We start from the raw sequence: 22,462 nt of genomic DNA, 5'->3' as shown, positions 1-22,462 counted from the left end.
TCAATGGAGACAATTATTAGTACTCTACAGATACTCAGGAGCTAAAGTACTCACCCGGAAACACAAGCAAGGGTTATAAGTGGGAAGATCACGCAATAATCGGGAAAGATTACTATGCGAAACCAAAACAAACAAAAGTATGAAAAGTAATAACATACAAAAGCTTGAAAATGATAATCTATATGTAAATTTTTATGCCCTTCATATGGGAGCAAGTTCAATATCAGTTCTCCATAACAACACTAAATATTTAATGCATACATATTAACACTGAAAAAAATAAGGAAACTTGATGAGTTTGATAGTATATGTCATCGCTCATGGCTAATGGTAATCTATGATTTGTTGATAGAGCCATGAATAAAAAAAATAAACCATCATTGCTAATCAAAACAGTCACCATACCTAATCAAAACACGTTAGTGAATACATTGGTGGGAGATAAATGATCTTGTACAGCAATTCAATACTTTTTTAAGTACATTAATCATGATAATTGTGGGTAAAATTATAAGAATGTGCGTAAAACAATTGCAGATAATATATGAAAATCAAGAGCATTAAAACTAGCTCAAATCAATGGATAATCAAACTCAGTCCTGAAGGATACTTAAAATTGAGGAAGTGCGTCGAATACTCGGATATCTTACTTCATCTCCAGATTCCACGAGGCCCGGGCTCACTTAACGTTTGTTGGTCAGTTCAAGTTAGATTTTAGGTTAGGTCCTTGATTTGGTAGTGTTTTGCGACCTAAATGAAGGACTTATTCGAATACCTAATTTTTGATATGTTTCTGTCTTTATAGTATTTGATACGTCGGTATATTTATGATATGCTGTGATTAAACTTTTTCGATAGGCAATGGATATTGATCTTTACATTTTACATGGCACCAGTTGATAATAAAGACGAACAGCATAATATTGATATTCTCTGATAACTTATAAAGATCTAACCCAACTTAACTTGATTTATAGAGGGCAAGCATTTAGCACGTTTGTGACCAGTAATGAGTAAAAGAGCTCCATGGTGCTTCGCGCTGTCAGATATTTATGGTATGGAATTTTGTGTCCCTTAAGTCCTCAACCCAACTGCCTATCATAGATTTTTGATCTCTTAGATTTGCTTTTATACGCTGTCTTGGCAGATCCTTTGTATTATCCCTCAGTCTCATTGGCAGCAGTCTGGTTTTTTTTTTTCAAATCCTAAAAGTGTTTATACTAAGGAAAAATATTATCCATACCTACATGATGGCCTTTGGACAAACATCGGCTTGCATCATCCTCATGACCATATGATGTTTGGCCTTTCCATCTTCATCTTCTCAATCAGTAGAATCAATCTATATTTGACTCCTGTTCCTTTTGGAACTCCCTCAAAGATGTGGCCATGGCAATAGAGTCTCTTTAACTAGTGAACTAAGTCTTTATTCCAGTGACAACAGGTTATTATTACTTAGAAAAAACAACTTTGAAACAAATGATGTAAAAGTGCTGTTCATATCATGCAAAAACTTTGCCTTGTAACCTTAGACATATGTCATTCAAATGGCCTAATATATCATAAGCAAAAGCAAAGTCACAGTCAATAATCATTCTTGATCTGTTAGGCACAGGAAATATTTTTATTTATAGATAGTTGATTTCCTTCTTTGAGCTCCCATAAATGCTTCAAAACTGTACTCATGCCATCCAATGGTTGTGTGGTAAATAGCATTAGACAGCCCATTATATTTTTCTTCTCATGAAGTTTCCCCAAGTCACTCCTGCTTCCACAGTACCATTGTTCAGAGCTTCTAATAACTGCCAATCTTTTTGATTTCAGTGAGTACTTAAAAAGCTGGTCTTTGGACAGCTCAATTTTAGTGCATGTGACACGGCTGAATAGTAGAAACTGCTGCACATCTTTACATCACAACTTCCAGCAAATTTTAAGGCAAGATCCTTTGAGGTATGTAATTTTATTTTTTCAACTGCAATTTCAAGTTTTTGCCTATATCTTCAATGTCTCTTACAACTTATGGTAAGGTCAACATTTTTCAATAACTTTTTCTTGTTTGGGTATAAAATTCTCTAATAATTTATTGTATAGTCTCTGATAAACTCTTCTACATCTGGCTTACCTTTTTTACCTGAATAGGAAATCATAAAACTAGCTCTGATCACTGCTTCTCAGGTTTTGTGAATATACTTTGTTGTTTTTTACCTGAGTGGCAAGATCACTTGTTTTCCTGTGGCTGGCTTCAAAGAGACGTTTTTGTACTTATAACCATAATTAGTTGAAATGCAATCCAAAATATATTCTTTAATCCTTATAACCATAATTAGTTGAAAGGCAATCCAAAATATATTCTTTAATCCTTACCCTACCCTGTGCCTCTCATGCAAAATTACTGAAGACTGCCTTGTATCTCACATGGACTTTAATGGTTTTTCCTCTCATTTGAATTCCTTGTTGATGTATGATTCCATCTCCTATCTATAGGTGTTATTGATGAATCAACAGCACAATTGGAAAAAAAATTAGGTGTCACAGTCACCCATAAATTGTCAGTGTGTAACTATGTCATCACAGGAGAAAGCCACATTTACTCACCCACTATTGAGGTAATTTTTATAGTTTGAGAAGAAATTTTTATTGTACTACTGTTTATATTCTTATGAAAGTAAGGTTATTTTTAATTTTAATTCTGTAAATCAGTTTTTCTGCAAATGATATGTAACTTTATAAACAATGCATCCATGCAAAAATGTAAATGATACATAAGGGATGTATGAAATCAAGCCTGGAAAAATATAAAAGTGTGTAATGTGTTTATGTAGAATGAAATCACACCTGGAAAGAACCCATAAATGTCAGATACTTAGGCAAATAAGGAGCATATGTGCCACTAGCCTGGACCCCACCACACTAACATGGACAAAAATGTTCTTATTGGGGGGGTATTTTCTTCAATAATATATAAAGATATTCAGTAAGGATTGATTTTTTTTTGGAAGAGCATCATTTCAGATGAATTGCATAGTTTAAGGGTTAAACACTGTTGAACTTTCTTGACATGTTGTTTGAGCTCCACTTATTTTGAAAATGTATTTTGTCATCCTGTCTTCTTTACAATGTCTTTTTTCTGTGCTGTCCACTTTTTTTCTCTTTTGACTCATTTTTTTTCTGTATCATCATCAAACAGCAATACAAAAGTGCAACTTAAGCAGACATGCATGTCTGCAACTTAAGCAGACTTGAAATATCCAAATTATGCCAGGAAAGTAAACATCTTTAAACATCTAGTAATTAAATGATGTGTATGACAGAAATTTTGATAAGGCAGTCCAATACATTTATGAATCAGGAATTAAACATATCGTAGCATTTTCTGATCATAAAGGTGGTACTGGGTGCATATAGATTGTGTCATCTCTGTTAAGTCTTAATGTCTTTCATCTTCCTAATTTTTGGAAATCCATATTCATCCATCTTTGTCTTGTATTATAGATACTATAGGGTATCATGTCTTTATCTTGTATTGTAAGTATGGTAGTTTAATCATAAAAATGTACTGAAATTGGATTGATATTTCAATTGTGAGTTTAATTTTGCAGATGTTTAAAATATAAATTAATCCTGGCACAGCCTAGCTGCTTTTGATAATGTATGTGCCCCATCACTTTCTCTCTCTTTGAGTATTGGTGTAAAGAGGACTTTCACATTTTACAATTTTGCTGCATACTACAATTTTATTTATGAATTAATTGGATACATGTAAAACTAGTGAAATCTGAAATTGATTAGAAAACATTTTAAGATGATGTGCTTTTTTACATATACAGTAGTAACAAAATGATCAGTAATTAGTAAATCAGATTCATTTTCAGAGCTCACCCATGTGTTGCTTTAGAGCTCATGAGAAACACATTTGACATTTTCTTACACAGGACTTTAATGGGTAGTGTTGCATTGAGATAGAAAGTATTTGGCTACACTGAAATGGGAAATAATTCAAAGATGTGGTTGGCTACTACACTGATATGAGAATTACAGTACAACAGTGGTATGGGATACATCTCCATTTAATTAGGTATTTCTAATCATCATACATAAACAATTCTAATAAATGCATATTATAGCAAGGACAGTAAAATTGAAAATAGAGTGTATTTCTTTAGCTTTACAATTACCCATTTAGGGTACAGATTTTTCATATCTGCCATAGTCCAGCTGTCTTGCATACTTAAATCAAACCCTACTTTAAGTTGTGGGTAGGATTACAAGCTAAGTAATTTTTAGCTTTCAAACTGAAGAACATCAGCCTTGCTTCTGTGGTAGGGAAGTATTGCATAGCTATCTCATATGTTCCAGCATCAGAGATGGCCCTGAAGTCATGACATTTGTCTGGGATGGTATATGTGCCCTATACAACCCTGATGGTATGCCTAATACCTATGTAGCTACTGGGATGGCCACTGTAGTTGCCACCCCAGGTTGAGAGTGGTTATATTCAGTAAAGGTTATCTTGTACTTGTATTTAATGTAGCGTATCTATATATGAATTACTAGATTACCATTGTATGATCTAGGCTGTCATTGTATGTATATATTCAGGTTATTTTTCATTATCATTATTATTTGTATGTAGCATTTATTGATCTGGAGAAGACATATGATAGAGTTGACAGAGATGCTTTGTGGAAGGTATTAAGAGTATATGGTGTGGCAGGTAAGGTGCTAGAAGCAGTGAAAAGTTTTTATCGAGGATGTAAGGCATGTATACGAGTAGGAAGAGAGGAAAGTGATTGATTCCCAGTGAATGTTGGCTTGCGGCAGGGGAGCGTGATGTCTCCATGGTTGTTTACTTTGTTTATGGATGGGGTTGTTAGGGAGGTGAATGCAAGAGTTTTGGAAAGAGGGGCAAGTATTTAGTCTGTAGTGGATGAGAGGGCTTAGGAAGTGAGTCAGTTGTTGTTCGTTGATGATACAGCGCTGGTGGCTGATTCGGATGAGAAACTGCAGAAGGTGACTGAGTTTGGTAAAGTGTGCGAAAGAAGAAAGCTGAGAGTAAATGTGAATAAGAGCAAGGTTATTAGGTTTAGTAGGGTTGAGAGACAAGTTAATTGGGAGGTAAGTTTGAGTGGAAAAAAACTGGGGAAGTGAAGTGTTTTATATATCTGGGAGTGGATTTAGTAGCGGATGGAACCATGGAAGCGGAAGTGAGGCACAGGGTGGGGGAGGGGGCAAAGGTTCTAGGAGTGTTGAAGAATGCGTGGAAGGTGAGAATATTATCACGGAGAGCAAAAATGGGTATGTTTGAAGGAATAGTGGTTCCAACAATGTTATATGGGAGCAAGGCATGGGCTATAGATAGGGTTGTGCGGAGGAGGGTGGATGTGTTGGAAATGAAATGTTTGAGGACAATATGTGGTGTGAGGTGGTTAAATCGAGTAAGTAATGAAAGGATAAGAAGGATGTGTAGAGTGTGGTTGAGAGAGCAAAAGAGGGTGTATTGAAATGGTTTGGTCACATGGAAAGAATGAGTGAGGAAAGAGTGACAAAGAGAATATATTTGTCAGAGGTGGAGAGAATGAGAAGTGGGAGACCAAATTGGAGGTTGGAAAGATGGAGTGAAAAAGATTTTGAGCAATCAGGGCCTGAACATACAGGAGGGTGAAAGGCATGCAAGGAATAGAGTGAATTGGAACGATGTGGTATACCGGGGTTGATGTGCTGTCAGTGGATTGAACCAGGGCATGTGAAGCATCTGGGGTAAACCATGGAAAGTTTTGTGGGGCCTAGATGTAGAAAGGGAGCTGTGGTTTTGGTGCATTACACATAACAGATAGAGACTGAGTGTGAATGAATGTGGCCTTTTTTGTCTTTTCCTAGCACTACCTTGTGCATGCGCTGGGGGAGTGGGAGATGCCATTTCATGTGTGTCAGGGTGACGATGGGAATGGATGAAGATAGCAAGTATGAATATGTACATGTGAATGTATGTATGTGTATGTATATGTATGTATATGTTGAAATGTATAGGTATGTATACGTGTTTGTGTGGGCGTTTATGTATATACATGTGTATGTGGGTGGGTTGGGCCATTCTTTTGTCTGTTTCCTTGCGCTACCTCGCTAACGTGGTAGACAGCAACTAGTATAATGAAAATGAATGATTTTTTTTTTTTTTTTTATACTTTGTCGCTGTCTCCCGCGTTTGCGAGGTAGCGCAAGGAAACAGACGAAAGAAATGGCCCCCCCCCCCCCCATACACATGTACATACACACGTCCACACACGCAAATATACATACCCACACAGCTCTCCATGGTTCACCCCAGACGCCTCACATGCCCTGATTCAATCCACTGACAGCACGTCAACCCCTGTATACCACATGACTCCAATTCACTCTATTCCTTGCCCTCCTTTCACCCTCCTGCATGTTCAGGCCCCGATCACACAAAATCTTTTTCACTCCATCTTTCCACCTCCAATTTGGTCTCCCTCTTCTCCTCGTTCCCTCCACCTCCGACACATATATCCTCTTGGTCAATCTCTCCTCACTCATTCTCTCCATGTGCCCAAACCATTTCAAAACACCCTCTTCTGCTCTTTCAACCACACTCTTTTTATTTCCACACATCTCTCTTACCCTTACGTTACTTACTCGATCAAACCACCTCACACCACACATTGTCCTCAAACATCTCATTTCCAGCACATCCATCCTCCTGCGCACATCTCTATCCATAGCCCACGCCTCGCAACCATACAACATTGTTGGAACCACTATTCCCTCAAACATACCCATTTTTGCTTTCCGAGATAATGTTCTCGACTTCCACACATTTTTCAAGGCTCCCAAAATTTTCGCCCCCTCCCCCACCCTATGATCCACTTCCGCTTCCATGGTTCCATCCGCTGACAGATCCACTCCCAGATATCTAAAACACTTCACTTCCTCCAGTTTTTCTCCATTCAAACTCACCTCCCAATTGACTTGACCCTCACCCCTACTGTACCTAATAACCTTGCTCTTATTCACATTTACTCTCAACTTTCTTCTTCCACACACTTTACCAAACTCAGTCACCAGCTTCTGCATTTTCTCACATGAATCAGCCACCAGCGCTGTATCATCAGCGAACAACAACTGACTCACTTCCCAATTATTATTATTATTATTATTATTATTATTATTATTTTTTTTTTTTTTTGAAACTTCGCCATTTCCCGCGTTAGCGAGGTAGCGTTAAGAAAAGAGGACTGGGCCATTGAGGGAATATCCTCACCTGGCCCCCTTCTCTGTTCCTTCTTTTGGAAAATTAAAAAAAATTGAGAGGGGAGGGTTTCCAGCCCCCCGCTCCGTCCCCTTTTAGTCGCCTTCTACGACACGCAGGGAATACGTGGGAAGTATTCTTTGTCCCCTATCCCCAGGGAAATATTATTATTATTATTATTATTATTATGGGGAGGTTGTATAAGCTGAAACATCTGGTGGGTATAGCACGAACCATTATCCTTAATTGCCAGCCTTCTTGTCTCCCTGTGATCAACAAGCCTAAGGCTTCCTCTGGAATGAGTTGGATAAATACACTTGACCTGTGTGCCCTACGAGAAACCAATTGACTCTTTGGCTGCGATTATTGACTCAAGCCAATGCACACATCATTGCAGCTTGCCTCAAAATGTGATGAAAGTCAGCAGCATATAAAAATGGTGTGAACAGCTTACATGTATGACATTTCTCTGACGAAAAAATGGCCTTTGAACCCAGATAATCTTAGTTTCTGTTCATGCTTCAGTTTAAACCTCCTAGGTACAACAATTAATTCAGTCTCATGTCACCCATAAACTGCTTAACTAATGTTTATTCTCTTTGGTCTCTATCTAAACAGTAATTTTAGTATGTTGTAGACATAATAAGGACACTACTAGCACCCAGTAGGCCACCACCCTTACAGCAATTCATACATTTATTAACTTTGATTTTCTTATGTTTTCAGTCTTACAAATTCAAGATATGCTGTGGAAGATTGTGTTATGTATTACAATGCATAAATTAATATATTTAATGATAGTATTTACTTTGCTCATGAGATGGCAACAAGGGGCTGCTAAGTGACCATTTAAATCCAGTGTTATAATTCTTTTTGCACCCTTTACAGTTTATTCATTGTTGAGAATGTGCATGAATGAATATATATAATGAGAACATACATGTTTTTGATGAATGCCTGTGAGCTGGCTATATGGGGCTGTTTAGTGTCACATTAAAAATCCAGCACCAAGTGCCCTTTACATTTAGTTCATCATTATTCATTGTAAGAGGCAAGACCATAGATGCTTAATTTCATTTTTCTGCAAGTAGTTTTCCCTGCCACCAGATGTTTTTGTGAAATATCAATGCAAGTTATGTAACCTTCATGATTTCACCTTGATAAAGACAGTATTAAAAAGAGGCCCTATTGCCATTTTCATTTTTTTGGTGAAGAATTCAAACCCCTTGGGAATGTAATTGAAATTCATTCCCCAGCCAAAGTTAAGGCATCTGGTGAAGATGGATGAATGACCAATATACCTTGACTAAGTGTGTGAGCCAAGGTCATTGGAGGATTGAATGTTAAGGTAGGACATTTCTGCCATTGCCTTAATCATTAAGAGATTGTCAGCATACAATTCTTTCAATGCCAGCTTACTATAATAACCATATTCCCTTAATGGCACTAGGTAAGTTTTGGCACTGGTTCAGTACTGATTATAAGGCAGGATTCAGGCCTTCAGAACTCAGTTTACTTGAAGAGGTCAGCACAGTAATGGGCTTATACAGTATTAGGCTGTCAAGATAAGGCATATTTTCCCTTGATGCTTTTCTGTCTCTCTCTCCTCCCCTATGATTATCAGTGCTATGTAACATCATTTCTCCTAGTGGATATCTGTTTTAGTGTTAATGTTTGTCAACTTAATGTTTAAGAACAATATGTACCATCATCTGTAAGTTTATTTTTGACCATTTCACAGTGAACAGGTGATTTCAGCCTCCCCCTCATTGTGCAGAACCTTACTTTTTTTTTATTCATGAATAGGTTCACAGTACAAAGATATAAACAAGAATTTTTTTCATATGAATTAAGACCTAATCATTCCTAGTTCAAGAAAAATGCATACACAAATGGGTTGGTCAATCATACTTATGCAAAAAGCTGTCAAAGGTTTAATTTTATGAATTAAGAGTTAAATTACTACTCAGGAAGAATTGCCTTATTTACTGCATTGGTCAATCCAAAGTGCATGCAACTGGGCATGGCAGGGGCAAGTTGGTGGGTTAGTTTGTGCACCAGGCCTGCACAGTCCCTAGAAAAGGCATCTGACTGGCTACTGTGGCCACTAGCAAGTTACTGAGGCCTCCATGCATCTCCAGTGACTCATCCTTTGTTTAGTTTGCTATCTGTAGTGAGACATGAGAGCCTGCGATATATGTGGTATTCAAAATGTGGTGGAAATTGTTTGCAAATTGACATTAGTAGCACCTTGCTATGAAACAGTAGACTGACATTCATAGCTCTGGAAGTCTTAATTATGTTCATTACATTTGTCCACTTGTTTCACTAACCCCACTTGCATCTATGATTATTTTTATGTGATCCAGCCAGTATTATCTTGCTAAACTGTATGTACCCTAGTGAAGGTTATAACATGGCAATAAATAATTACCATTTTATCACCTTCATTCATATAACATAGTATTATCAATAATGAGAGATTTGCAAGAATTACTTTTTAATTACATAGAGGTAGAAAATTTCTCAAACCCAAATACCCTCACATCCAGATGTGCATTATTTTATTGTACCACAATTATGTTCTCTTGTAATTCAAAATAAAATTGTCATCAGGTTAAACCTAAACAAAGGTGGATCCCAAAGCACACTATGAAAACATCATTTAATTCAAAATATTTTTCAAATAGTAAAATGCACAAGATCCTACTTATTGAGTTTATAAATTCGGATATTGAGGACTACAGGCATCTGTGCCTCAAACCTAACTTAATATAAATGGCATATCATAATTAATTACACTGAAAATCTTTTTCTTAGTCCTTTATTTTGGCCAACAAGTTTGATAACAATCCTGAAAGTGACAGAAATCAATGGACTGTTTTATCTTTAGAAGAGACTTCCGTTTTTCATTAGTTTTCATTTATATTCATTTTCATCATCACTTCCATAAAAGTAATCTGCATTCTTGCACTTATGGTACTGACTTTAGTTAAAACATACTGGCTCATATCCTCTGTTTGAAACATTAAAATACCTTTCTTCTAAACAATTGCTTCATGTTGTTCCAATACTCTTTTGATAGTCATTATCTTCATCATATGAAGGGCTACAATAATTTATGCTTCAGCTTTGGTCTGACGAATTTTAAGAAATGAAATAGACATAAATTTTTGCAAAATTTAAATTTCTAATATTTTTCTTCATAATGAAATTTAATAATGTAATGACATTTTATGATAGCATTAGCCATGTGTAAATATAATCTTTAGAATAGTATGCAATACTTTTTGACACTATCAACCCTCTTTTTTTCTGGAATGTTCATTTTAGTCAAAATAGCTACCACCAAGTTTTCTTTATAATCATTCTATACTTTAAAAAAACATAATGATAATAATTCTATATATTTGGAAAAATATGGTGTCTGTAATCATATATTCCAAGAGCTTATTTGATGATTGTTATTCGCTTAATCTTTTGACATTTTCTGTGGTCTAAATTTCTCAAGAGTATATTTTCGAAAAGTCCTTTACTTGAAAAATTCTGCGAAGCACTTTCCCTTTTGATCAGCAGTCTTCTTAAGAAATTCTTGCATACTTATTTGAAATATAATCGTATTCTTTCTGCCATACGATGACATACAGGTACCAGGTTTATAACTTTCCATAAGCTCTACTTTCACAATTTTGCCTTCAGCTTGATTTCATCTTAAAACCATTGAGGCGAGCAAAATTTCTAATCCATGTAAGACTTGGCAAACTAGGAGCCTCTTCCTCAGCCACCTTGTTCATTATAGTACAAATTACTGCCTTAACCTGATTCACATCCACTTTACTGGCCAAAAGTTCATAAATTACTTCCTTAACATTCCGAGGAACATCCTCTCCTACAATAGGCCTTGAGCAAACTTCAGTAGGACATGGAATATTGGTGGTACTATCCAGCTTTAAGGCTTTTCTACTGCTTTCCATCTCTGCACTATTATCCCATTTTTGCTTGTCCAGAGCATGGTGAATGGCTGTTAATGTTTCATTTATCTCTTGTATTAGTTTTTTTGAATTGGAGTCCGTGATACTTTTAAGAACTTCCTGTTTTCTTTTTTCTGCAACTTTTATTCTCTTTAATAGGAAGCTATTTACTTCCTTATATCTGTTAAGCTTCTCTTTAAACGCAGCAATACTACGACGTAGATCCTCCTCTTTCCAAGCATCAGGTGAATGAAGAACCGCCTTCTCTGCTGACAAACATTTTTGTACTGCTCCTTGGCCTTCCTTCTCAGTAGTGTTCAAACTCCTGACACAGGATAATTGAATCACACCCATAGATAATTTAGCTGCCATGGAATCAACCAATATCTTCCTTGATGTGGGAGTATCAGAACCAATGAATTGTTGATTGAGGAAGAACTCAGCCAAGTTATCATTTTTTTCTTCAAATAAAAAATCACAAAATCTAGCATAGAGCTTTATGCACAAGCCTATATTATCTGTATTACCTAAATTTATATTTCTACAAAGCATATGCAAAGCTTCTGACAGGGAAAGATTAGGAATGTGCTTCTCAAGATTTTTCCATAAGCAGAACACTGAAAGGATATTCCGAACAGTAGGATGACTAGGATGCTCGACTTTAGCAAGCCACAAGTCCTCTGCTGTATAAATACTATGTGTGTCCCAGTCTTGGGACAGAAATTCTTCATATGCTCCCTTACTTTTGGCACGATTGAAGTTCCGTCGTAGATTTTCAGCCACAAGGAGAAGGGTACGACTGTTGGGAACCAACAATACTCTGTTTCGTGTTAAAAGGATCTGCACTAAGATACGGTAAAACAAGTCAACGTCTGGCATGTCTGCATTTAAAATGCAGATACTTTGAAGAGTTAACAGTTCCCTGTTTGTCAAAAAACGGTCTCTACCCTTATTACCTATCATATGCAGACGACAGTTGTCTACCTCAAATGGCAATAGATCAAAAGCCTCTCTAGCATACCCATTTAATGCTGATCGCTCTTTAAGCATGGAATAGTGGGAAAAGCTTAACTTATATCTTTCTGAAGGATTTTCTGCCATAATTCTATTGGTAACTGTTTTCATGTCAGTACCAGAGCTGTAAGTATCTAAGGTGTTTACATCCAACCCAAGAGTCACACACAAACTAGCATTGGCACTTTCTTCAGCTTGAACAGATAATCTGTTCTTGTCTTCATTACTGACATCAAAATCAGCAAACTTGCTTTCTGAATGTTTTTCATCTGATACTTGCCGCTGAGGCTCTGTTGGACATTCCCCAAACGTCATGTGTTGTATAGAATTTGCCGTTATGGTTTTGGAAGCAAACACGACAGGATTTGAGATAGCAGGAACCAAAGGTGCTGGGAATGCTGGAGTTCCTGTTTCCTTTGAATCTGAGCTAGGAAGTGATCCAGAGGTGGTCACCATCCCAGGTGTCCATAGCGGCCCAAAAGGGATCGGTGTTTCACCTGTAATGTTCTGGGTCACTGTCGGCTGCTTAAAGCAACTGACTGTCATATCCCTGGGGCTAAGATTGAAAGTCTTATTGCATGAAGTAACAGAGGAAAGACCAAGGGGCCCAGCATAACAAGATCTTTTAAAATCCATAATCTGTTCATCTGCATATGTGATCATCAGTGGCACCTTCTCCTGGTTCTTAAACACCTGTTGTGCAAAGGAATGATGTTCCAGCTGACTTTCCACTTGCTGGGTGTGGTCTGCATAGTTCGCCAGCTTATTTTTATCTTGGCTGCTCTTTTGTTGAGCTCTATTTTTCTTTTTGTGTTTGAGACTGCATACGCACTGTAAGCTCCTTGGGCGATTGGAGAAAACACCACTACCATTGAAGTCAGTATAGGCTTGTGCTGCAGAAGAATATGTTGCTGCACTGTGTAAATTGTCCTTTGTTTGTGATACAGTTTGCAAATAATTGGTGGTGGTGGTGTACTTGTTACTGTGAGAATAAGATCTAGGGTATTTGCCTATGTATTCCACAATGGCACGGGGGGGTGCCACACTGTTCTCTGCCCATGTTACTCGCCTCTTGTAGGTTGGACATCTTTTAAGTACTGTGTAATGTCTCCGTACCTCCAAGATGCAGTCAGGCTTAGGCTGTGGCTTCATAGGCAGGAACACTCTCTTCTTTTTCACTTGCTTGGGCAAACAGTAACCTAATCCTTCCTTCCTTTTGTCAAAGATGTTAATGAAGTGTTTGTCTTCATCACACACGAATAAGGTCTTAGGACTGCCACCATTAGATTTCCAAGCACCACAGTCATCATAAAAATCACTACTGAGTCCAGCTCTCCTGCTGTCCACATTCCGGGTGTATTCAATAACAAAATAGACGTTCTCCTTTATTCCTCTTGGAACCATAGGGAGGGTTTCATAACTGTCGTCCATGAGCAGACGCATCACCTCAGAGATGACTAAGAACATTGATCCTGGAAGTTCATTTCCACAAACACCAGATAAAGGTGCATTGCTGACAGGGTTATTACTGGCACAGTCTTCATCATAACCATCAGGATTGTCATCTGGAGGGTCATCACCATCAGGATCATACGGTTTGTCATTAGCACAGACATCAGGGTTGTCACCTTCAGAGTCTTCACCAGCAGGATTGTCAGAGTCGTCACAGGCATTCTGAGGGAGCAAATACCTCATCAGTTATCAATAACAACACAAAATATTTAAACTGTGCATAAATTTAATGAAATTAGATGATCTTCAATTCTTATGTCTTCACTTGATTTTTTTTTTATAAAACCATCAATAATGAGATTATTCATAAATGTATTTTGAATTTCACTGACTCAACACCAGTGTGACTACTCAAAACAAGAAAGTCCTTCCACTGGCAGGGACAGTGAATCATTGTATGCTCCAATCCAATATCTTCCATTTTTTCTTCTTTTTTTAAGGTACAATTATGCAAATATGTATGGGTGAAAACATTGAGATGTGAGTGAAACAGGTGCAAAAAGCCATAGGGTTCATAAAGGAGCAAAGGTCTAGGGCACATTGAGAAATTTAAGGAAAAAGAGGCCATTGTCTATTTAAGGGCAAAGATGGCTATGTTCCATGGTATAGTAATTCCATAGGTCCTGTGTAAGTGCAAGGCATGAGCCTTAGATGAAAATGGAAGGAGGGTGGATGTGTTCAGAATGAAATGTCTGACAACAATATATGGTGTAAGAAGAGCTGACGGAATACGAAGAAAAGTGTGTGCGGGTAAGAAGAGACCATTGTGTTTGAGAGAGCAGAAGATGATGCGCAGAAATGGTTTGAACTCGAGGAAATGATGAGCGAAGAGAGGATGACTCAAAAGGTATACATGTCAAAAGTGGATGGAACAAGGAAGAGAGGAACCAAGGTGGAGGTGTAAGGATGGGGGAATGATACTTTCAAGGTTTAGGGACTGAACATGCATGCATAAGGGTATGAGACGTGCAAGGGATGTGCAAATTGGATCGATGTGATATACAAGGCACAGTGGACCAAACTAGGACATAGGAAGGTCTGTAGGGTCTGACTGTGAGAAGGGGTCTTGGGGTTTTGGTGCAATATACAGAACAGCTGCAATGGATGTGAATGAATAAGGCCATTTTGTTGTGTTAGTGTGTTCCTGGCACTACCTCACAAACATGGGAAATACATCGCTGGTGGCTGATTTGGGTGAGAAACTGCAGAAGTTGGTGACTGAGTTTGATAAAGTGTGTGAAAGAAGAAAGCTGAGAGTAAATGTGAATAAGAGCTAGGTTTAGGTTCAGTAGGGTTGAGGGACAAGTTAATTGGGAGGTAAGTTTGAATAGAGAAAAACTGGAGGAAGTGAAGTGTTTTAGATATCTGGGAGTGGATTTAGCAGCGGATGGAACCATGGAAGCAGAAGTGAGTCACAGGGTGGGGGAGGGGGTGAAGGTTCTAGGAGCATTGAAGAAATTGTGGAAGGCGAGAACATTATCTCCAAGAGCAAAAATGGGTATGTTTGAAGGAGTAGCAGTTCCAACAATATTATGTGGTTGTGAGGCATGGGCTATAGATAGGGTTGTGCGTAGGAGGGTGGATGTGTTGGAAATGAAATGTTTGAGGACAGTATGTGGTGTGAAGTGGTTTGATTGAGTAAGTAATGAAAGGGTAAGAGAAATGTGTGGTAATAAAAAGAGTGTGGTTGAGAGAGCAGAAGAGGGTGTATTGAAATGGTTTGGTCACATTGAGAGAATGAGTGAGGAAAGATTGACAAAGAGGATATATGTGTCAGAGGTGGAGGGAACGAGGAGAAGTGGGAGACCAAATTGGAGGTGGAAAGATGGAGTGAAAAAGATTTTGAGCAATCAGGGCCGGAACATATATATATATATATATATGTATATTTTTTTTCACACTATTCACCATTTCCCGCATTAGCAAGGTAGTGTTAAGAACAGAGGACTGGACCTTTGAGGGAATATCCTCACCTGGCCCCCTTCTCTGTTCTTTCTTTTGGAAAAGTAAAAAAAAAACAAGAGGGGAGGATATCCAGCCCCCCGCTCCCTTCCCTTTTAGTTGCCTTCTACGACATGCAGGGAATACGTAGGAAGTATTCTTTCTCCCCTATCCCCAGGGATATATATATATATATATATATATATATATATATATAGATCCCTGGGGATAGGGGATTAAGAATACTTCCCACGTATTCCCTGCGTGTCGTAGAAGGCGACTAAAAGGGGAGGGAGCGGGGGGCTGGAAATCCTCCCCTCTCGGTTTTTTTTTCAATTTTCCAAAAGAAGGAACAGAGAATTGGGCCAGGTGAGGGTATTCCCTCAAAGGCCCAGTCCTCTGTTCTTAACGCTACCTCGCTAATGCGGGAAATGGCGAATAGTTTGAAAAAAAAAAAAAAATATATATATATATATATATATTTTTTTTTGCTTTGTCGCTGTCTCCCGCGTTTGCGAGGTAGCGCAAGGAAACAGACGAAGGAAATGGCCCAACCCACCCCCGTACACATGTATATACATACACGTCCACACACGCAAATATACATACCTACACAGCTTTCCATGGTTTACCCCAGACGCTTCACATGCCCTGATTCAATCCACTGACAGCACGTCAACCCCGGTATACCACATCGATCCAGTTCACTCTATTCCTTGCCCTCCTTTCACCCTCCTGCATATTCAGGCCCCGATCACACAAAATCTTTTTCACTCCATCTTTCCACCTCCAATTTGGTCTCCCACTTCTCCTCGTTCCCTCCACCTCCGACACATATATCCTCTTGGTCAATCTTTCCTCACTCATTCTCTCCATGTGCCCAAACCATTTCAAAACACCCTCTTCTGCTCTCTCAACCACGCTCTTTTTATTTCCACACATCTCTCTTACCGTTACGTTACTTACTCGATCAAACCACCTCACACCACACATTGTCCTCAAACATCTCATTTCCAGCACATCCAACCTCCTGTGCACAACTCTATCCATAGCCCACGCCTCGCAACCATACAACATTGTTGGAGCCACTATTCCTTCAAACATACCCATTTTTGCTTTCCGAGATAATGTTCTCGACTTCCACACATTCTTCAAGGCTCCCAGGATTTTCGCCCCCTCCCTCACCCTATGATCCACTTCCGCTTCCATGGTTCCATCCGCTGCCAGATCCACTCCCAGATATCTAAAACACTTTACTTCCTCCAGTTTTTCTCCATTCAAACTTACCTCCCAATTGACTTGACCCTCAACCCTACTGTACCTAATAACCTTGCTCTTATTCACATTTACTCTTAACTTCTTCTTTCACACACTTTACCAAACTCAGTCACTAGCTTCTGCAGTTTCTTACATGAATCAGCCACCAGCGCTGTATCATCAGCGAACAACAACTGACTCACTTCCCAAGCTCTCTCATCCCCAACAGACTTCATACTTGCCCCTCTTTCCAAAACTCTTGCATTCACCTCCCTAACAACCCCATCCATAAACAAATTAAACAACCATGGAGACATCACACACCCCTGCCGCAAACCTACATTCACTGAGAACCAATCACTTTCCTCTCTTCCTACACGTACACATGCCTTACATCCTTGATAAAAACTTTTCACTGCCTCTAACAACTTGCCTCCCACACCATATATTCTTAATACCTTCCACAGAGCATCTCTATCAACTCTATCATATGCCTTCTCCAGATCCATAAATGCTACATACAAATCCATTTGCTTTTCTAAGTATTTCTCACATACATTCTTCAAAGCAAACACCTGATCCACACATCCTCTACCACTTCTGAAACCACACTGCTCTTCCCCCAATCTGATGCTTTGTACATGCCTTCACCCTCTCAATCAATACCCTCCCATATAATTTCCCAGGAATACTCAACAAACTTATACCTCTGTAATTTGAGCACTCACTCTTATCCCCTTTGCCTTTGTACAATGGCACTATGCACGCATTCCGCCAGTTCTCAGGCACCTCACCATGAGTCATACATACATTAAATAACCTTACCAACCAGTCAACAATACAGTCACCCCCTATTTTTTATAAATTCCACTGCAATACCTTCCAAACCTGCTGCCTTGCCGGCTTTCATCTTCCGCAAAGCTTTTACTACCTCTTCTCTGTTTACCAAATCATTTTCCCTAACCCTCTCACTTTGCACACCACCTCGACCAAAACACCCTATATCTGCCACTTTATCATCAAACACATTCAACAAACCTTCAAAATACTCACTCCATCTCCTTCTCACATCACCACTACTTGTTATCACCTCCCCATTTGCGCCCTTCACTGAAGTTCCCATTTGCTCCCTTGTCTTACACACTTTATTTACCTCCTTCTAGAACATCTTTTTATTCTCCCTAAAATTTAATGATACTCTCTCACCCCAACTCTCATTTGCCCTCTTTTTCACCTCTTGCACCTTTCTCTTGAACTGTCTCTTTCTTTTATATTTATTTATATTTATTTTTATTTTGCTTTGTCGCTGTCTCCCGCGTTTGCGAGGTAGCGCGAGGAAACAGACGAAAGAAATGGCCCAACCCACCCCTTACACATGTATATACACACACGTCCACACACGCAAATATACATACCTATACATCTCAATGTACACATATATATACACACACAGACACATACATATATACCCATGCACACAATTCACACTGTCTGCCTTTATTCATTCCCATCGCCACCTCGCCACACAAGGAATACCATCCCCCTCCCCCCTCATGTGTGCGGGGTAGCGCTAGGAAAGGACAACAAAGGCCTCATTCGTTCACACTCAGTCTCTAGCTGTCATGCAATAATGCCCGAAACCACAGCTCCCTTTCCACATCCAGGCCCCACACAGCTTTCCATGGTTTACCCCAGACGCTTCACATGCCCTGATTCAATCCACTGACAGCACATCAACCCCGGTATACCACATCGATCCAATTCACTCTATTCCTTGCCCGCCTTTCACCCTCCGGCATGTTCAGACCCCGATCACTCAAAATCTTTTTCACTCCATCTTTCCACCTCCAATTTGGTCTCCCACTTCTCGTTCCCTCCACCTCCGACACATATATCCTCTTGGTCAATCTTTCCTCACTCATTCTCTCCATGTGCCCAAACCATTTCAAAACACCCTCTTCTGCTCTCTCAACCATGCTCTTTTTATTTCCACACATCTCTCTTACCCTTACATTACTTACTCGATCAAACCACCTCACACCACACATTGTTTTCAAACATCTGATTTCCAGCACATCCACCCTCCTGCGCACAACTCTGTCCATAGCCCACGCCTCACAACCATACAACATTGTTGGAACCACTATTCCTTAAAACATACCCATTTTTGCTTTCCGAGATAATGTTCTCAACTTCCACACATTCTTCAAGGCTCCCAGGATTTTCACCCCCTCCCCCACCCTATGATTCACTTCCGCTTCCATGGTTCCATCCGCTGCCAGATCCACTCCCAGATATCTAAAACACTTTACTTCCTCCAGTTTTTCTCCATTCAAACTTACCTCCCAATTGACTTGACCCTCAACCCTTTCTTTTATATATATATATATATATATATATATATATATATATATATATATATATATATATATATATATCAACTTCCTGCTTTACTTACTATATTTATGAGGCTCTCAGCACTGAGAAAGCTGGTCATGTCCTTCGGTTAGGACCATTGGTCATAAAAGTTGTGATGTATCTGTGTCTATGTGCAGAGAGTATGGTGCACTTGAGAAATAAGTGCTCAGTTTCTTCTTTATGGCAGTTGCATCATGGGCATGAGAGGGCCTGGGATGTGTCGAATCAGTGTTGCAGTAGTGTAGGAATGGGTGCTGTCCAGAGCCTAGGTGAGAAAGCATGACTCGTATTTCCTTGAGGAGTGTAATTTCAGATGGATGTGCATTTCTTAAGGTGGTGTTTAACCCTTAGTTGGGAGAGTGAATGTTTAGAGCTTATAGGGTCATTTCAGTGCATATATGTTTCATTATTGTTACATTTGCTTGAAATTGGGGGATCTGTGAATAGAGGTTTCTGAAGTGTGAGGCAGGGGTAGGCTTATGATTTATAAATGGGAGTTGATGGTTAATTATGGAGTGGTTTGGGTGGGAAGGTCTAGTGCTACTGCAAAAAATTGATTGCCTAGCATGTTGAGGTTGGATTGTATTGGGAGGATTTCTTGTTTCATTGTGTTGACTATTGGTGGTTATTAGGCACCCAGTGATTGTAATGAATACTGTATTTTGTGTGGTTTGAAGCTTTATTATAATAATATATGCTTTTGTGGAGGTACACCAGGCAGGTGATGTGTAGTTTAGAGTGGAGCAGATGAAGCGTTTGTAAAGGATGCTAAGGGATTTTTTTTTTCAATTCTAGTGCCAGTTAGTGTTCTGAAGGCATTTACTCTATGTGTGTGTTGCTTTACTGTTGATGTTATTGGTGTGAGAAGCAGATGTCACATGTATTTCTTATGTGTAAAATGGTGGATATCTTTATTAGTGGGAGAGGTTGTCCGCTCAAGATGACTAGAGGGTGTGGGCTGGATTTTTGTCTGTCTAGGGTTAAAAGAGTGACAGAAGACTACTGTGGAGATGCAGACATTCATTTCTAGGTGAGCCATTATTCCAATTGTATAATGTATTGCTACATGTTTGTTTTTGCAACCAAGATGTTAGGGAGTTAGATATGTAACTGAGGTCATTTCATATTGTGGTTTGGCTGAGGTAATGGGAAGTGTAATACAGTAAATGAGACAAAAATATACCAATATATTTGATTTGTGTTAAGCTTATCAGTTAATAAGCAAATTTTTTTTAATGGATTTTAAAATTACAGGATATTTACTGCCCTAAGCCTGTGGTATAGTGATTTTCATAAAATAAACGTATATCATCATTCGCTTAATGCAATATTTGATGTTGCTTGCAAGCCTCAAGTAACATATTGATATCTGACTCTATATCTGTTTTTGCAATCTGTAGAACTGAATGAAAATGCTCATCCATTAACATTTACTACATTCATTTATTCAGCTTTAGGAAGGAAAAATATAAAAATATACTTACAGATAAAACGAGAATCAAGCATAACAATAACAAACACTTTTTTGGTGATGTTCTTTAATTCTGGAAAATAATCTTCATAAAGTGAAGCATACAGGTATAGAGTTGGCACTGCCTTTGTTTTTGCTCCTTAACAACTATAATACTCTATAAATCAATCAGTTCAATCTGAATATTAGTTGGCACCATCTAAATCAAACCAGCAAGAGGTTGGTACAAAATTGAATATCTAGATGCTTTTTTATTCCTGAAAACAAGAAGAAAGCTGTGTGCAAATCAGATAGATTAGACATCAATTTGCTTATGACAAAAAATAAATTCTGAGGCAGATGATGTAAAACAGCTGTACATTACATGCAGAAACTTCCCTTTGCCTTGTAATTTCAGATTTATATAATTTGAATAGCAAAGTCACAAATGGTAATCATTCTTGATCTATAAGGTAGGAGAAATCAGTGCTCTTTTTTTATTTTTAAAGACCTAAACTTTTTTTCTTCAAGCTCCCATGCATGTATCCAAACTACTTAATCTAAGACACTTCATTTTCATGGTAAACATTATAGTATTCGGCATCACATCCTTCAAAGTTTAATGGATCATCCTCAAATGTGGATCACACTATTAGTAACAATGTTCAAAACATATGCAAGCTCTATACCTTCCTTGCAGAAGGCTTCCTGGTGGATGATTCAATACAGAAAGAAGACCTTATGTCTCAAATTTTTTTTTACTTTTAGTAAATCCTGAATTCTTTTGTTCAGTCCAACATATTTGGACTGTCATGAGTTATTCCACTCCAAGAAGTTTCCCAAGTTACTTCTTACTTGTGCAACATCATCTTTCAATGCTTTTAGTGATTTAGTGTTTTAGATATCTGGGAGTGGATCTGGCAGCGAATGGAACCATGGAAGTGGAAGTGAATCATAGGGTGGGGGAGGGGGCGAAAATCCTGGGAGCCTTGAAGGTGTGGAAGTTGAGAACGTTATCTCCGAAAGCAAAAATGGCTATGTTTGAAGGAATAGTGGTTCCAACAATGTTGTATGGTTGCGAGGCGTGGGCTATGGATAGAGTTGTGTGCAGGAGGGTGGATGTGCTGGAAATGAGATGTTTGAGGACAATATGTGGTGTGAGGTGGTTTGATCGAGTAAGTAATGTAAGGGTAAGAGAGATGTGTGGAAATAAAAAGAGTGTGGTTGAGAGAGCAGAAGAGGGTGTTTTAAAATGGTTTGGGCACATGGAGAGAATGAGTGAGGAAAGATTGACCAAGAGGATATATGTGTCGGAGGTGGAGGGAACGAGGAGAAGTGGGAGACCAAATTGGAGGTGGAAAGATGGAGTGAAAAAGATTTTGAGTGATCGGGGCCTGAACATGCAGGAGGGTGAAAGGTGGGCAAGGAATAGAGTGAATTGGATCGATGTGGTATACCGGGGTCAGCGTGCTGTCAGTGGATTGAATCAAGGCGTGTGAAGCGTCTGGGGTAAACCATGGAAAGCTGTGTAGGTATGTATATTTGCGTGTGTGGACGTATGTATATACATGTGTATGGGGGGGGGTTGGGCCATTTCTTTCGTCTGTTTCCTTGCGCTACCTCGCAAACGCG

At 38.8% G+C, this 22,462-nt stretch overlaps 2 protein-coding genes and 1 long non-coding RNA gene across 6 annotated transcripts in view; 1 reads left to right on the top strand and 2 right to left on the bottom strand.

Annotated features, from left to right (window-relative positions):
- Positions 1 to 145, bottom strand: part of YL-1 (Vacuolar protein sorting-associated protein YL-1) — a 37,939-nt gene extending 37,794 nt beyond the window's left edge. The window contains exon 1 of the mRNA XM_071696324.1: positions 55 to 145. The gene's annotated coding sequence lies outside the window, so the exon portion shown is untranslated. The remainder of the gene's footprint in view (positions 1 to 54) is intronic.
- A 311-nt stretch (positions 146 to 456) lies between these two features.
- Positions 457 to 22,462, top strand: part of LOC139767249 (uncharacterized) — a 41,082-nt gene continuing 19,076 nt past the window's right edge. For 2 of the 3 annotated variants that reach the window (XR_011717026.1, XR_011717025.1), the window contains exons 1-2: positions 457 to 696; positions 1,825 to 1,950. This is a non-coding gene — a long non-coding RNA (uncharacterized lncRNA). Of the gene's footprint in view, positions 697 to 1,824; positions 1,951 to 7,993; positions 9,806 to 22,462 lie in introns of those variants that run through there. The other variant, XR_011717024.1, reaches the window with a different exon arrangement.
- The window catches only part of LOC139767248 (uncharacterized), a 31,811-nt gene continuing 19,424 nt past the window's right edge, over positions 10,076 to 22,462 (bottom strand). For both annotated transcript variants that reach the window (XM_071696404.1, XM_071696403.1), the window contains exon 2: positions 10,076 to 13,926. In XM_071696404.1, coding sequence (XP_071552505.1) covers positions 10,963 to 13,926 — 2,964 coding nt within the window. In that variant the 3' untranslated portion in view covers positions 10,076 to 10,962. The remainder of the gene's footprint in view (positions 13,927 to 22,462) is intronic.

This window comes from Panulirus ornatus, chromosome 59, assembly GCF_036320965.1.
Source record: "Panulirus ornatus isolate Po-2019 chromosome 59, ASM3632096v1, whole genome shotgun sequence".
Classification (NCBI taxonomy): Eukaryota; Metazoa; Arthropoda; class Malacostraca; order Decapoda; family Palinuridae; genus Panulirus; species Panulirus ornatus.
The sequence above is the reverse complement of the archived record's forward strand: the minus strand, read 5'-3'. Positions and strand labels throughout refer to the sequence as shown.